Source organism: Octopus bimaculoides, chromosome 1 (assembly GCF_001194135.2).
Source record: "Octopus bimaculoides isolate UCB-OBI-ISO-001 chromosome 1, ASM119413v2, whole genome shotgun sequence".
NCBI lineage: Eukaryota > Metazoa > Mollusca > Cephalopoda > Octopoda > Octopodidae > Octopus > Octopus bimaculoides.
The window spans coordinates 21,642,358-21,656,039 of NC_068981.1; the positions used below are offsets into that span (position 1 = coordinate 21,642,358).

General features: G+C 37.6%; 1 protein-coding gene across 2 annotated transcripts in view; it reads left to right on the top strand.

Moving 5' to 3' along the window:
- The window catches only part of LOC106880662 (E3 ubiquitin-protein ligase RNF31), a 54,230-nt gene that overhangs the window by 25,651 nt on the left and 14,897 nt on the right, over positions 1-13,682 (top strand). The window contains exons 11-18 of one of the 2 annotated variants that reach the window (XM_014930710.2): positions 2,002-2,247; positions 3,162-3,377; positions 4,608-4,823; positions 6,567-6,740; positions 8,328-8,429; positions 10,316-10,405; positions 11,875-11,989; positions 13,530-13,648. In XM_014930710.2, coding sequence (XP_014786196.1) covers positions 2,002-2,247; positions 3,162-3,377; positions 4,608-4,823; positions 6,567-6,740; positions 8,328-8,429; positions 10,316-10,405; positions 11,875-11,989; positions 13,530-13,648 — 1,278 coding nt within the window. The remainder of the gene's footprint in view (positions 1-2,001; positions 2,248-3,161; positions 3,378-4,607; positions 4,824-6,566; positions 6,741-8,327; positions 8,430-10,315; positions 10,406-11,874; positions 11,990-13,529; positions 13,649-13,682) is intronic. The other variant, XM_014930711.2, reaches the window with a different exon arrangement.

Genomic DNA, 13,682 nt, shown 5'->3' on the forward strand with positions numbered 1-13,682 from the left:
GTGGCTGCACCATAATCATATACAACCTTAAATAGACAGCTGGAGAGTGGCTGACAAAGGTCTTGCTGAGTGATGCCAAGACACCCTTGGTCTTCTTGACAATTTTACAGATGTGCTTTGTCCAGTGCAAATCGCTGCTGACAGTAATGCCTAGGTCACATTCACAAGAAGACTTCTTGATATTTTCTATGTTGTTTATCAAACATTTTCCATTTTTCATTCCTAACACTCAGCAATGTCTTCCATTAATTTCTTCACATAGTATGCTTGACTTGTGATTTGACTCACCTTAAATATCATAAAATAATCAAAGTTGGTGACCTGATTGTAATATTTCAGGTATAACAACCAGCCTTTTTACCATCCAATTTATTAACATACTAAAAGCTAGAACTATAACTATTTGTAAATGAATATAATATTTTAATCTCTTCATTTTCCTGTATTGATCTGTAAGAAGGGGAAGTGAACTTGTTGCAAAACTGCATTGCAAAGATTGGCCTTCCTTTTCAGGTTAAGAAATTATCTCAGCTTTCAATACATAATTAACCTTACACAAAGTTCAAAGTAGAGTACTTCTCTCATCTCAGACAGTGCTCTTCTACCTCTATTACAATGTCTTCCTCTCTGTTGAGCTTGATGGCTTTGGGCCATCTTCACCCAGATTCACCTGACTCACCCATTTCCCTACATTGTCTATATTAAGTTCTCTCTTAGGTTCTACACAAACCACTTTGTTTTTGCCAGACTGTTAGTCTTCTGGAAATCTCTTTTCTGCAAGTTTTTGCCTGTAGCTATCAAGTTGCTGCTATTTAAGAGAAACTTCAACTGCATTGGTTTTGGGAGTCTTGTGAAGGCCATAGGGTCAGAACAAATTAAAAGAAAAAAAAAACGAAAAAGAAAACGGGGCCCTGGAATGAAGAAGTAAAGTTTTCAGTTAATAGTAATTAGATTTGCTACAAAATATTAACTTGTTAACAACGAAGCCAGCAATATCTGGCCAAAATATTCTACCCGTTTTATGTTAAAACTGACCTGATCCAGACTCTCACACCTACCCTGCAATGTCATTCTAAAAATAAACAATCACATCATTGAAATCTTGAAGCTATGAGGGAATGTATAATTAATTCAAAACAATGTTAATAAATAAGCATCTCATTTCACAGAATAATCTGAATGCTAGAATACATTGATTTACTCTTGTTAATACCCTTTAAAATAACACAGTCTTTCAGTGATTGAATACAGTAAGAGTTTACTAGAGTTCAGTACACAACTCTGGGGAATAGCAATGAGAATAGCAAAAGACATTCGAGCGAGATCGTGCCAGTGCCGTTGGACTGGCTCCTGTGCAGGTGGCACGTAAAATACACCATTTTGAGCGTGGCCATTGCCAGTACCACCTGACTGGCCTTCATGCCGGTGGCACGTAAAAGCACCCACTACACTCTCGGAGTGGTTGGCGTTAGGAAGGGCATCCAGCTGTAGATACTCTGCCAAATCAGATTGGAGCCTGGTGTAGCCATCCGGTTCACCAGTCCCCAGTCAAATCGTCCAACCTATGTTAGCATGGAAAGCGGACGTTAAACGATGATGATGATGATGATGCTGCCAAATTGAACTATGTTATCAATTAGGAATTGGAATTGTGATGATTTTTGGTTGATAACTGATGAGATATTGAGCATGTTTTGTCGTTCCTTTATTATTCTCTTGTGCCACATTTTATTATATATATATATATATATACATATATGGCGTTAGGAAGGGCAACCTAAGGTTAGGAAGGGCATCCAGCTGTAGAAACTCTGCCAAATTTAGATTGGAGCCTGGTGTTGCCATCCGGTTTCACCAGTCCTCAGTCAAATCGTCCAACCCATGCTAGCATGGAAAGCGGACGTTAAACGATGATGATGATATACATATATATACATATATATAAACATTATAACTGTAAAACTGTCATCTATGTTTGACTTTGATGTTTCTCCTTGTCAGCTTGCTGAACAACAAGGGATTGATGTTGATACAATGGTGATAGCACTTGAGAATGTAGATGATTCAGTTACTCCAATGGAATGGATCCAGACCCAATGGCCAGATTATATCACAACTGCTACAGCCTTGATTCTTAACCGAATTGGAGTCCAGTTTCATAAAGAAGAAGTAACCTGTGCCTTGAAGAAGCATAAAGGCAATGTAGATAAAGCTGTCGAAGAATGTACTCATTCTTATCAAAAAAAGGTAACTTCACTAAAATGTTTTCTTCATATGATATAACATAATTAACAATTCATTCATGTTACACAACACTGTTATATACCTAGAATCTATTGTAGACACAGCATTGTTATGCAACCAACAATTCATCTATGTTACACAACCCTATTATGCAATCCACAGCTTGTTCATGTTGCACAATATTGTTATACAACTAACAACCATTTCTGCTGCACAACGTTGTCACATACATAATCATGCTTCCTATTCTTACTCTAATATTCTTATGATGTCTTACACTTTTTCACTCAAGCAAGCACAAACTGCTGCTACATTAGTAAAACTAGCTGTATCCTTAAATAATATCACATATATTTTATCAACTGTAGTTGTGTCTGTTACCAAGTGGTGTGTCTAGCAGTGAGTGATTGTGTCTAACACTGATTGTCTGACATGTCAGGCGGTTATGCCTGCTACTCATGGCTTTGCTTGTTAAATGCTAATACCAGGTAATTGTATCTATCTTCTTGTTCTGTCACTGGGTGACTGTGTCTGTTACTGGATGACTTCTGTCACTGGGTAACTGTGACTGTCAGTGTGTCTCAGTGTCTCATTGAGTGACTGTTTATTGGTGAATGACTGTCTGTTATTGTGTGACTATCTCAACAGCTGACTGTGACAGAAGGTTACTATGTCTGATGATAGCTGACTGTCTGTGGTCAATGGTGTTTGTCAGCTGGTGATTATGTGTCTGTCTGTCTGTGTGGCACTGTGTTTGTCTGTGGGTTACTGTCAGTGAGTGACTGACTCACTAGTTGACTGTGTCTGTCATAGGATGATAATTCTTGTACCTGTTATAGTTATTTGAAACTATGTCTTGGGAATATACTCATTTTTTTAATTATATTCAGTTATATGTATTTTTTTTTTTTTTGCAGCTTAAAAAGTCGCAAGAATTTGGCAATTTCTCTGAAGAAGATTTCAAACAAGCTTTTCAGAAACATAGTGGAGATGTTGATCTAATACTCCAAGAGTTATTTACACCTAGTTTAGATGAATACGAGAAAAGAATTTGGGCTATAAATGAGCCTCTCAATCGATCGTTATCAGCTGACTTAATTAACCTTTTAAAAGACAATCAAATAGATGTCCAAGTAAGTTCTGCAACAATTCCATCAATTACTTATTTCATCTAGATATCCATTACATTACATTACATTACATTATTAATCTAATTATATTGCAGCCTTTTCTGACTTTACATGATGTGGTAATACTACTGATTGGGGAGTGATGTCACTGATCAGGGTCAAAGTGTCATTGATTGGGTGGTGATGTCACTTAGTGTCTAAGGTAGGATAGGCACTCAGTAGAGAATCAGGATTTCATTTGGGAGAGACACAATGTCATTCATTGGAAGGAAGGGGTGATGTCTCTTAGTGAGGTGAAGATGCTATTTAGTCTGAATTGTTTCATTGTAGAATTCTTTGCAACTACTTTGGAAATTGTCTTATTTCTTCATCATCATCATCATCATCATCATCATCATCATCATCATCGTTTAACGTCTGCTTTCCATGCTAGCATGGGTTAGACGATTTGACTGAGGACTGGTGAACCAAATGGCTACACCAGGCTCCAATATGATTTGGCAGAGTTTCTACAGCTGGATGCTATTCCTAACGCCAACCACTCAGAGAGTGTAGTGGGTGCTTTTACGTGCCACCGGCACGAAGGCCAGTCAGGCGGTACTGGCAATGGCCACGCTCAAAATGTTGTATTTTATGTGCCACCTGCACAGGAGCCAGTCCGGCGGTACTGGCAACGACCTCGCTCAAATGTCTTTTCATGTGCCAGGAAGGCGACACTGGTAATGATTACGCTCAAATGGTGCTATTTACGTGCCACTGGCGCAACATCCCTTATTTTATTTGACTTTGAAAGAAGTACACTTCATTCTACTATTTCAAACATTTACCATTTACCCCGTCCCACATACATTAATGTATCCACTTTCTGTTATTTTCAACAGCATGTAGAACTGATATCAACTGGTATTTATAACTTCAAAGAATTGACAAAATTATTTTTAAAACTAGGTCATTTGACAAGATTTGAGTGTATTTTCATTTAATAAACTAGTAAGGTAAAAGTGCATCAAGTATTGATTGATAAGGGTAGTTATAACATATCAAGTGAGTATCTATGTCTCCTCCAGGTTTAATATGTATGGGAGTATTTAAGGTCTTTTCACTTATAGTGTGTGTGTGTGCCTATATTTTACCAGACACCGAAAGAGCATAAAATAAGAGCTGAAAAATGTCATTTGCTACACATTCACTCTCTCATATTTTTATCAATTTTATTATTTTATTTTTTTTCAGAGACGTGTTAGGGCAGCCTATTCTGAAATTGCATTCAAAGGTTGGCGCCGAGCTGAATATGTTGTAGGTATTATTGACAAAAGTCTCCAAACTCTTGAGAACTGTGATATTGCTGATATTGTTGAAATAGTGCAGAATACAACTAGTATGGACCTTGCTTTGAAACAGTTGAAAATTGAATGCAAAATCTGCTTCAATTCTCACCCCCAAACCAAAGTAAGTATCACACACACACACACACACACACACACACACACACACAGAACCCACTGTAAAAAACACTACACATTACAACCATATTAGAATATACTCTACAAACTACTACACAGCACTCACTACAAACCACACAACACATGCTACAAACCACACAACACACTATAATCTACAGAGTGCACTGCAAACAGCACAATACACTCCTCAAACAACATAATACAAACTACAAAAAACACAACACACTACCTGCTACAACCCATAGAGTACAATATATACTAATCCATGCTTTCTTAAGGTTGTCCATCTTTATTATTTGATGGCTATTTTACCTTAATTTGTGGACCGTTTGATTGCTAGAGATCTCTATACATGATGTACAACTTTGATTGTAGGAGAAGACCTGGCAAGCCAAGTGAGACCTAAATCTAAGGCCTCAGCCAGCCTACTTATGCGTACCTTCCTTCATTGGATACTAAACTCCACTTGCGAAGACCTGTTGAGGCAAGTGAAATTGAAATCGAATTAAATTCGATGACTGACACCCATGCCAACGTCATCTCCTTCATTGGACACGAAACTCGGCTTGCGAAGACCTGTTGGGGCAAGCGAAAGCGAAATCGTCATGGCACCTGTGTCCATCATCGCCTTCCTGGCACTTGTGCTGGATGCCATGTGTAAAGACATTCGAGCGAGATTGTTGCCAGTGCCGCTGAACTGGCTCCTGTGCGGGTGGCACGTAAAATACACCATTTTGAGCATGACCGTTGCCAGTACCACCTGACTGGCCTTCGTGCCGGTGGCACGTAAAAGCACCCTCTACACTCTCGGAGTTGCTGGCGTTAGGAAGGGCATCCAGCTGTAGAAACTCTGCCAAATAAGATTGGAGACTGGTGTAGCCATCTGGTTTCACCAGTCCTCAGTCAAATCGTCCAACCCATGCTAGCATGGAAAGCGGACGTTAAACGACGATGATGATGATGATGATGATGATGGTACAAGTAAATGTTTGGTTGGAGAAGCCATGTGTAACTATGTTTATATGCCTCTTTTCTCACTTCTCTGAATAGTGCTGAGTACGTTTCTCCTATATATCTTCAGTCTGTTTGGCAGTGACTCTGTTAAATTGAAGATCAAGTAGCAATATCTTCCAGTCTTAAAAGACTGATTCTACATCTCTCCAAAGTGATCTTCGGTTGATCTTTGAACTGCTTTTCTGGTTCTTCAGCCTAGTGTCACCCATCATGTACTTGCAGGAGATCCTGATGTAAATTACACATCTGAGTCATCTTAGTTGATGCCTGTATTTTGTGGGTTCAATGCTGGCATTGGCATTGGTGTTGGTTCCATGAAGGATTTCTCTGTACATAAACATATCTTGCCTCCTACTCCTTCTACCACCCTCTTCCTCACTTCTTCCCTCTTTACTTAACCTCCGCTTGAGATTTGTTCAAAGTTTTTGCCCTTTTTCTCTCTACATCCCCTTTCCCATTTGTTTACCTTGCATCTCACCTGCCCCATTTCTTATATTCTGGTCTTTCCTCCAACTCTCATTCATCATTCACTAGGTCAAAACTACAGCAATACCGTCTTATTTGTCCTTGCTATCAAACAAAAGGCAAGTGCTCAAAACCTTAGGTTCTTTGCTGCAGCCAGACTTATTGAATTCTACAAATTTTCCTGTAAAATCAATGTTTACCTTAGCTCTGACCTTTCACCATCTCTCTCTGTTTCTCTCTCTCTTTTCAGATTATGACACTTTGTTCGTGTGATTGTAAATTTTGTATTGGATGTTTCCAACAATATTTTGAGCTGAAGATAAATAATGAACCTGTTGTTACTTGGACTTGTCCTATATGTGGCTTACCTGAACTTAGTGAATCTGACACAGTTCGTAATTATTTCAACATTTTAGGCCTCCAGGTAAGCATCTTGTACAATGTTCTGTAGCTATTTCTTTTCCAACATTTATTATTTTCATTCACCTTTGATGATTTATATGTCTTTAACCCTTTCATAACCATATTTCTATTGAGATTCTCTGCTTTTGTTTTGATTAATTTTGAAAATAATGAAGAACTGTGTAAAATAACTTTTTTATTGTTAAGCTGGTGTTAGGAACATATTTTTCCGTCAAAATTTCTGAAATATAATTCTGATCACTTTGAAACAAGGAATTTGTATCAGAAGCAAGAGTGGTCTCTGGTGGGTTGGTATCAAAAGAGTTAAACATTGAAAACGTCATCAGCATTCAACATTACTGCTACAACATTTAACCATTCTAACTGTAAACTCTATTATCAGCTGCTGAGGTTACTGTTTAACTATAGTCTGCCTCTTGATTCAACAGACTTATGATCAGAGCTATTCTATCTAACATCATTCCACCTTTTCCCCAGACATAGATTATATCAGACTACATTATCTAATGTGCCATTCTTTTGATACTGTAGGGTGTTAGTTGAAGGATGTTTGACAATTATTTCTAGCAGGTCAAATAAGAAAGTTGAAAGCCCCTTGTTGGCTTGCTTCTGTTGTGTGATTAGTTTGGCTGGTATTTCATATAACAATAAGCATCTTTATAAATTCACTCACTTTTAAATTGAATAATAGTATGAACATGTGAGAGTATCCCTAATCTTGTTCAGAAGTTGAGAAACAAGTATCTTGCCTAAGAATCATATGTCACTCTATATTTTAATTTTGTCTTTTAACCCTTTAACAATCAGATTTCTCTATCAAATGTACTGGTTATTTATTCACATTGGTTTGAATTAATCATGCATTATCTTATAGCATAGAAATTTCAATGATGTGATTGTTTATTTTTAGAATGACATTGCAGGGTAGGTGCGAAAGCCAGATCTAACTGTTTTGAACATAAAAATAGGTAGAATATATTGACTGGATGTGGCCAGTGTAAGCGCAAAAGTGTTGACCCATGAATTACCACTCGATGCTCACACATACACATTGCATCACTAGTGCTAGCAGCAAAGGGATTGGTTTTTATAGACAAAGAGAAGATTATATAATAGTTATCTCTCAGTAGGACCTTGTATGGTCAGGGTAGAAAATTCTTAAGACTCTCAAAAATTGAAGAGAAATAGGTACAGTACTTCGGATATATCGTGTGAAATTGATGGGTAGGTTGAATAGTTTTCATAAATCATTTATGAAACTAGGTGGTTATCATCAGTTAACTACACTGTTTTTGTCTAACTCTAGGTCAAACTGTGACCAAGAAGATCTTATGACCAAAGGTATTTCATGTATCAACATCTCGATGTAGTGTTTCTTTTTTAAGATAGTCAGATATGATTTGAGGGCAATTTACCTGTTACCTCTAGCAGAATAATTGACCATGTATATGACCAGTTGTTGGCCATAATGGTGTTGTGCAATTAGCTAACATATATTGAGTATAAAAATGTCAGAATATTGATTCTCTTACTCTGTTGTTGCTTTTTACTAATATTTTGAAAATATTTCAAAATGCAAACTTTTCAGATTAAACAAAATAATTTTAGTCAAAAGACTAATATTTTGTATGAGACCAAACTACGTGATTGGCACTTACAGAGGGATCCTAACTTCCGCTGGTGTCAGCAGGTGAGTATTGCTCCTTTTGTAGTGTCCTTACTCTGTGTTGTATTCACTTAATTTGTTGACTGAAAAAGAAGCCCGTTGCGTGTGTGTGTGTGTGATGACATTACAGGATAGTTGTAAACAAGTGCCTCTGTTACACATGTGGTTCTGTTACACATGTCTGGTTATGGGGAGATCTTACCTTGCTTGGAAACAAGTGAGGATTAACATCAGGAAGAGCCTCAAGCTGCAGAAAATCTTTTATATATCTGATACGTGCAAGTATGGAGAAACGGGTGTTAAAATGATGATGATGATAATGAATATGTTATGGCATGGCACTTTCGTACAATTTGTTGAATTTTAATTATATTTTGCTTTTACAAAATATTGTGTGATGGCCTTAATTAGTAGACCGCACATGATATTTAACTTTTTTCTCACATTCTAAATAGGACACTCATATCTATTCCAAGGCCCTAAAACTACCAGCAAGGCTGAGGTTTAGCTTGAATGCCTGCTGGTGAAACATAAAGGTGCCACATAAAAAGTGTTGGTGCCATGTAAAAAACACCCATCTGTACTGGTGCTACATTAAAAAAACACCCAGTATACTCTGCAAAGTGCTTACTGTTTGGAGGTGCTCTCAGCTATAGATATCAAGCCAAAATACACAACTGGGACCTGGTGTAGAGCACTTCAGCATGCCAGCTCTAGCCAAACCATCTAGCCCATACCAAGATGGAAAATGGACATCATCATCGTTTAACGTCCGCTTTCCATGCTAGCATGGGTTGGACGATTTGACTGAGGACTGGTGAACCAGATGGCTACACCAGGCTCCAATCTGATTTGGCAGAGTTTCTACAGCTGGATGCCCTTCCTAACGCCAACTACTCCGAGAGTGTAGTGGGTGCTTTTACGTGCCACCGACACAAAGGCCAGTCAGGCGGTACTGGCAATGGCCACGCTCGAAATGGTGTATTTTATGTGCCATCTGCACAAGAGCCAGTCCAGCGGCACTGGCAGTTGTATATATAGAAGGAGGATTGGGCAAGTTATTTGGTCTACAATTTGGAGATGGGACACAGTAAGGATGTTAAAAGGTGGAGAGAGAGAGAGAAGCAGTCATATTAGGTGTGCTTGGATGGCACACAACTTGCAAGTTTTGAAAACAGAGAGCATTGTATTAGCTATAGAAGTGATGGTGGGGAAGTAGGATAGGGATCTGTTATGGTGGTGACTAAAGGATTACTTAACTGTGAGGTTGTTATTTTGGTGTGTGAAGGGTCTTGAATGAGGGTGGGAGTGTAATGATGTGGTTAATAGTCTATGTATATAGTAAAGTATATTTTTCAAATGCATTCTAATCATGTGAATATAGAAAAATGTGGTAAGAAGCTTGCTTCTCGACCATGTGCTTCCAGGTTCAGTCCCACTCAGTGGCATCTTGTACTATAGCCTCAGGCAGACCAAAGCCTTGTGAGTGCATTTGGCTGATGGAAACTGAAAGAAACTTATTGTATACATGCATATATATGTGTGTGTGTGTGTGTGTGTGTGTGTGTGTGTGTGTGTGTCCGTGTCCATGTCCTACCACTGCTTGAAAATCAAGTTGGTGTGTTTATGTCCCCACAACTTAGCAGTTCAGCAAAAGAGGCCAATAGAATGAATACCAGGCTTAAAAACAGAAGTACTGGGGTTGATTTGTTTGACTAAAATTTCTACAAGCATGGCTGCAGTCTAATGATAGAAACAAATAAAAGATGTGTGTTTTTATGTGTATAAGTGTGTGTGTGCGCATGTACTTTGCAAAGAATACAGGAAAATGAAGGGAATTTGCTCCTGTTTACTAGAACACACCAGTATAAGGAAAAATTTATTGAAAATTCATTGTACTTCTTTTTCAGTGTGGTGGTGGTTTTCTGTTTGATGGAAAAGGACTGAAGATGAGTTGTCCATTTTGTAACAGAGCGATGTGTTTTAAATGTGAGAAAGTGGTAAGTTTTTTCTTCTCTCTTTCATTATGTGGCAGATGAGATGGATTAAGTTTAGGACCAAAGAGCATACTACTATCATCTTCTCTCTTGATTTTTATAATGTTTCTATTTTCTATTTACCTATATCATTCTCTTACACATGCAGGTACAACACTAAATTTCCAGACACTAATGTTCTGGAACTGCTTATATTCTGCACTAATTAATGATTGGGAACTTCAGATTCTTGCAGCCACCAGACTAGTTTCTGGTACTTTGAACAGTACAGTATTAATAAACTTTTATCATTTATACTAATATACAGGCATCTGTATTTCATTTAATTATTTAAGCAAATTTAATATTTGTTTACTTTAGAGGTGACCACCTCTTATTTGGAAAAGTCAATGATCTTAAAAAGCTTTGGAACCAAAGGTTTTTGGAAAAATTGATGTTGTACCTGCAGCTTATTATAAATTTAAATTATATCTTCTGTCTTAGTCTAACTCACAATTAGTGTTAATTCTATCTATTTCTGAAGGTCTTCTCTTAGAATTTAATTTGTGTTTTGTCTGTGAATTATTCAAGTTCAGAAAATATAATCTTACACTTTAATTATAAAAAAAATGTAGAACATTAATGATAGTCTAGGCATCACCAAGAACTGAGATACCTATTCTGTTTAGGTTGTGTAGATGAGGTGATATCTATAATAATAAAAGCGAAGTATTTTCTGTCTGTCTGGGCCCCTGTATCTCAGTCTATATTTGCTCTGCATAACCATATTATACCTTTTCGGAATCAGGAAGATCCTGGGATTGAAAATCTGCCCTTCGTTTGGTTCTTGAAATCCAGCATTGGGATCTGATTTAAAAACATTTGCGTTGCTATTTCCAGCAGGTAAAGTTTGGCTAATCCATGCCATTTTGGTTGGTGTTTGTCAGATGATGTCAGAGATCAAGCGGGAGATAAATAACATTTGCTTCGTTAATTTTATCTCAAGATAAGAACTTTGGGACAAATTGACCAACTGTCCTTAATCTCTGATCAAAACCCATGGAGGTGTATAGTCATTATAGAAATATTATAGTCATGCTATTTAGATCTCTTTAGTTTTGGGCCACAGGCCCGATTAGTCCTCCTCAGGAGGTAGCTTAAAAGTCTGCACAGAGTGTGGCTTTTAAGCTAATTACAGATATTACTTGCTTCATCTGATGCCAAGATATTTAATGATATTGCTATGCATCTCTATTCCCTCTATCTCACTTCTTCTCTTCCTTTTCTGTAAAGACATGGGAAGAAGTGATGCTGCCAAATCTTAGACTACCTGAAAAAAAGAAGACTCCCACAAGAGATGAGAAATCAGACAGATGTATCCAACGTTTATAACATCATAGATAAAAAAAAAAAGAATATTGTTGATGCTGATATGATGTTTATTGTTGTTGTTGTTGTTGTTGCATACTACTGAATGTTGTCTTCTGTTTCAGTGGGGTGATCAGCACCAGAATCTAAGTTGTGAAAAATACAATGAATGGTTGATTAATAATCATCCAGAAAATCAAGCACAAGGTCTTGAAATGATACTCAAAAAGAATGGAATTAGTACGTATTTAAGTTTTCACCCTAAATTTTTCAGCTTTCTGCACCAAAAGAGAATAATCCTGAATGGAGTATAGTTTTTTTTTCTTTCGTTTTATTCCTTCTCACTCCACCTCTTCCCCTCCTCTACCCCCCCCCTCTCTTTGGAGGTGATTCTTCATAAATTGTATTTTTAAAAAAAATTTTGATTCCTGTTCTCATACAAATTTTGATTTGTCTTGATTTAATTTGAAATTGGAAAAGGATAGGATGGTCATGGTTGGAATACTTTTACTCATACTAATGCAAAAATAGTTTCTGAATCCATAAAAATAAGACGGGAGGATCATAGTTGCAAAATTTGAAAGAAAAATCATTGACTCCTTGAAGGAGGGTTAGCCATTCTTGGAACGCCTTCATTTTTACTAATCTTTTACTCGTTTCATTCATTAAACTGTGGCCATGCTGGGGCACCACCTTGAAGAATTTTTTGTCAAATGAATCAGCTGCAGTACTTATATTTTTAAAGCTTGGTACTTATTCTGTTGGTCTCTTTTGCCGAACCACTAAGTTATGGGCATAAAGCACATCGACACTGGTTGTCAAGTAGTGGAGGGGAACAGACACAAAGATACACACAGATATCATCATCATCAGCATCATTTAACATCTACTTTCCATGCTGGCATGGGTTGGACAGTTTGAATGAAGACTGGCAAGCCAGGAGGCTGCACCAGGCTCCAATCTGATCTTGCAAGGTTTCTATAGCTGGAATCCATTCCTAACGCCAACCACTGCAAGAGTGTAGTGGGTGCTTTTTTACGTGCCACCAGCATGGGGGCCAGTTAGGCAGCACTGGCATCGACCACACTCAAATGGTACTTTTTACATGCCACAACAGCGATTTTACTTGACTCAGTAGATTTCTCAAGCACTGCACATTGCCCAGTGATTGAAGGGATCTCTTAAATGGGTTGGTTATGCGACGCTGGCATAGGTCATAGCTACGATCTCAGCTTACCAGGTCTTCTCAAGCACAGCATATCTCCAAAGGTCTTGGTTGCTTATATGTATATATAACAGGCTACTTTCAGTTTCCATCTACCACATCCACTCACAAGGCTTTGGTCTGCACAAAGCTATAGTAGAAAGTACTTGCCCAAGGTGCCATGCAGTCTGACTGAACCCAGAACCATGTGGTTGGTATTCACACTTCTAACCACACATCTACACATGCACCCTGTTACTGGAAGAGAAAATCCAACAAAAAATCCAAAAGGAAAAAAACAGAATGGTTACAGTTAGAACACTTTCTTTTTCTCATCAATATTTGATAAATTATTAAAAAATTCCTTTTGTGGATGTTTTTATACTGGTATACCTCAAAGAGATTACATGACCATACCAATGCAAACATCTCTCTTGCACACCACATCTGATGCTTCTTATATCCAACATTTCTCTCAGGGTGCCCTGTTCTTCATGTAGCACAATCTACTCTATACCTTATCTATATGTTTACATACACATAAACAAATAATTGTTACTACCTCTTCTATTTCAGTCTGTCCACTGTGTAAATATGTTTACTTCCTAAGTAAAGGTGGTTGTATTCATTTTACCTGCAAAGAATGCCGACATCAGTTTTGTTCTGGCTGCCAGAAAAGATTTTACTCAAAAGATGTAAGTTACATGCTACTTTTTATTTTTTTATTTC